The 3,918-nt window shown below is 38.3% G+C and overlaps 1 protein-coding gene across 1 annotated transcript; it reads right to left on the bottom strand.

Moving 5' to 3' along the window:
- Positions 1–344: 344 nt before the first annotated feature.
- On the bottom strand, positions 345–3,105 carry LOC100534523 (prolactin). Its single transcript, NM_001279792.2, has 5 exons — positions 3,009–3,105; positions 1,935–2,047; positions 1,567–1,659; positions 1,136–1,318; positions 345–1,028 (listed from the first exon to the last, which is right to left on the bottom strand). The coding sequence occupies exons 1-5, from the start codon at positions 3,046–3,048 to the stop codon at positions 855–857; spliced, it is 603 nt and encodes a 200-aa protein (NP_001266721.2). The 5' UTR covers positions 3,049–3,105; the 3' UTR covers positions 345–854.
- Positions 3,106–3,918: the final 813 nt, after the last annotated feature.

Here is a 3,918-nt window from a genome sequence, read left to right on the forward strand (position 1 = left end):
GAGTGAGGTCAAGTTGGTTTAAACTTATTTGCTAGCTTCTCAGCCTGTGGCACAGCCCATCTGGCTTTGTGTAAATATTGCAGTTTGTGCTTGAATATTGTCAGCACCCTATCTTCTAAATATGGTCATTTTTGGCTCGAATGATAATACTGCTCTACATAAATATGGTCAAATTGAGGCTTTAAAATGTGAATCAATGGTTCTGTAGGTATCACCACTGTGAAGTGTCTGTGAGGTTTTATATACAGTCTATGGTCACCAAGAGATTAGAGTGTATTCCTATTCTTTCCACAGGTACTGAATTTCCCATGAAAAAACAAACAAACGCATAAATAACAGAATTTCACCGTGCAAGATTTTTTTTTATTGAAATACAGATTTTAAAGAAAAAGTTTACTTATAAGGCACTGAATTCACAACGCTTTTTAAAAGAGACGACTCAAGTGCAAATGCTGCAGTTTCTCATCAACTAAGCATTAGTTAGGAAGAAAACATGACTCTTCATCGAAGCCCTAGATTTCAGCTTTAGTACATTAGCTTTCAGGGGTTTCTGCTGCAACAGAAGGAAAAGACAATGAGGAGTCACAGAGATTTTACACGCAGATTTAGCTCAGTGGAAAGTAAGATCACTGTTTTACTCACTGTGTTAAAAGAGCCAAACCATGGATAGTTTCCTGTGTGCATGCTTTATAATTCCTCCTTATCCTTAATCCCTGAAGCCTAAAAAGCTTACTAATTAGCAGACCAGATAATATCTAAGACAGCAAATTTCTAGCATGAGCAATTCTCTATTTGGTAAGCAACAGAAGCTTTAAGAACGATCTTTTCACAGAGTGAGGCTGGACACCCACTCTTCAGCACACCTGGGGTTGCATGTTTGCTGCCCGGCAGCGCAGGACTTTCAAGAAGCTGTCGATCTTGTGAGAGTCCCGGCGAAAGCAGGACAGCAGTTTGGTAATCTTGTCCTGGCCGATCTCATTGGTTTCTATGAATGGAAGTGAAGTGATGGTCTGAGCAGCTGGACCCATCTGGACACAAACAGAGGCCAGGAAAAATTATTTTCATTTGACATTTTTTTTTTCATATTCTTGGTTCAAATAAATGTATATTCAGAAATTGTTTCCAGACGACACACCTTGCTAGATAGTATATCCAGGCCATCCTTGAGGTCTTTGGAGTGCTCCTGCATCTTCTGGATCGTTTTGGATAAGGTGCTTTGGGCTGAGTAAGGGAGGACGTTAGTGGAGGAGGACAGGACTTCAAGAGGGTCCGACCAAGCCTGCAGGAGGGAGCGAGCCAGGGACAACAGATCCGACTCCTAGAGGAGAAATCAAAACAATAAGGTGAAGGAGGTTTGGGGAAAACAGAGAGGAAAATGTGTGCACATATGTCTCAGTGAGATTGTTCTCGTTAGCTTTAAACTACTGGTTGAAGGGGCTCTTGAATAAATTGTGCCTTTTGTGAGCAGAGATGCAGAAATATTCAAGATATCAGAGATATGACATAGCGACAGTGTGACAGAGAGTAGGCAAGGTTGCAAAAACGAGATGAAGTAAAATGACTTACTGATACTTGAAGCGCTTGCTCCTTGTCAGTGGGCGTCTGTAGAGAGGAGGTGTGGCACGCGAGAACCCTGTCTATAGGGAATGCTTCAGAGCCCTGTTGTTTAAATAAATGGGAAAAAATCAGATTTTTAATTTTGATAGTGAGCAGGCTTCAGCATGTCGATTGTTATTGATTGGTGATAACCAACAACTGCTTGGCAGGCTTTAATTCAACAGAAAGGCTCCTGCTTTTCAAGAGGGTTTAAACAGGAAGTTTGTGTTTTTTATGTTTGGGGAGACTGTGACGTTTCATTTACAGTGCAAACACACACACACACACACACACACACACACACACACACACACACACACACACAAACAGGTACAGACCAGCTCCTGGGTGAGCATCGTGCTGAGCGCGTGCAGTTTGTCAGACTGTTGAGAGGCTCGATAGATGAGGTCGTTGATGGGGACGGCTCTGCACATTGCCACCACACACAACACTGTGAAGCATGAAAAGATGAGCGGAGGCAGAGTCAGAGAAAGCAGCTGCAGGGACACAGTTTGGTGTCCTTTGGGCTTTTTTCCTTTTATTTAATAAGGACACTCCCCAAGCTATGGAACGCCAGGACTGCCATAATAAATTAATTAAATACACCATTAAATAATTATTTAAATGTGGCAATAATTAATTAAAATGTGAAATAAATAATTAATTAATTAAATGTGTCAATAATTAATTAATTACATGTGTCATAAATATTTATGTAATTAATTATTTCCGATTTTAATTAATTATTGCCACATTTAATTAATTATTTAATGGTGTATTTAATTAATTCATTATGGCAGTCCTGGCGTTCCATACCAAGCAGTCTTTCAGCTACATTTTTAACCTGTTCTATAAAAGGTCTCACACAAATAGCAGTAAAAGTTTAAAATAAAAGTTTTCATTTATCATTATTATTAGCGCTGTCCTTTTAAGGGCTGCCAAACCAACAATAATAGAATTTGAGCAATGCCGTGGCTTTATACTCATAATATTAGCCATTTATTAAATCTGGTGCAGTGAATCATAAATAAATAAAATAAATGCAGTTTATTTCACATCTCTGTAAATTATTTTTCTAAGATGAATGATTAAAGGAATGATTTTTCTCATCATATATATATACTACATCTCTGAGGTATAGTAATTTTTTTCTTCCAAATCTATCACATTTAAATGAATATTTGTGCTAGAGATTTCCTAAATTTGATTGTGAAAGACCAAAACTTTGCTTGTGAGCTGGTGAGTAAACTGGTAATATTGTTTCTAACTGCAATTAAGCTAAAATCCTCTTATTGGTACAAGACTTATAGAATCTCAGGTTTAATGTTTTTTCATTTCTTTACATTTTTTAAAATAAGTAAATGATCCATTCAATGCACCGTAAAGCTTTGCATTAGCTGAGCTCTTCTCACCCATCATGAGTTTGCTTCCACTGATTCTTCTCTGAGCCATCTCTCTTCTTTTGCCGTCCGTCAGCTTCTGGTTCCTCTTCTTCTTGTCACTTTTGCCTTTTGCTCCTTTGTGCCTCCATTTTATAATTTCTTGGCTCCGGTCGTTTGGTTATGCAGCAGCAGGGTGACTCTGTGCTAATTGCCAAGAACTCGCTGGAACCAGTTTATAATGAGAAACATGGCATAGGGGCCTTGAATGGATGCAACAGGACGTAATTGCAGTTTGATAACTCTGTGTGTGTGTTTGTGTGCGTTGCATGAAGGCGGAAAATGTCCCTCCTTGCTCTTAATTGACTGAATAAATAAAAACATTAATGTTCACATAAAGTTCTGTAATAGCACGGTGGCACCTGCAGGTTCACGTGTCTGACCATCAGGTACTCAGGTGTTCTTTTTAGGATTTAGGATTTTTATAAGTTTCCAGCTTCAACTTTTCTACTCTTTATATTTATTGTTCTCTTAAGCCTGAAATGGTTTTTACAGGTTCTGTTTTCTCTTAAATCCAACTAATTTGAAGATTTGCAGTCAGAGTTTAGGGCTCGTCATAGCACAGAAACACTACTGCAGGTTAATCATGACCTTCTTATGGCTTCTGCTTGTTCTTCTTGGCCTCAGATCAGCATTCATCAGCATACCCAGTTGTACTTGTCTATGAAGCCAAATGACACAAATAAACTACAGACATAAAGACCTGCACCTCTAATTAGTTTTCTAATTCTAAATTTGACAAAGCTAAGGTTATTGTACTCTATCATATAAATCTTAGAAACATGGTGTATAATAAGATGTTTACTATTGATGGCATTACCTCGGCCAAAACGGTGACACTGTGAAGATTTTTATTCAGGATATGTCATTTAACACTCACATT

Source organism: Oreochromis niloticus, linkage group LG4 (assembly GCF_001858045.2).
Source record: "Oreochromis niloticus isolate F11D_XX linkage group LG4, O_niloticus_UMD_NMBU, whole genome shotgun sequence".
In the NCBI taxonomy this organism is placed as follows: Eukaryota; Metazoa; Chordata; class Actinopteri; order Cichliformes; family Cichlidae; genus Oreochromis; species Oreochromis niloticus.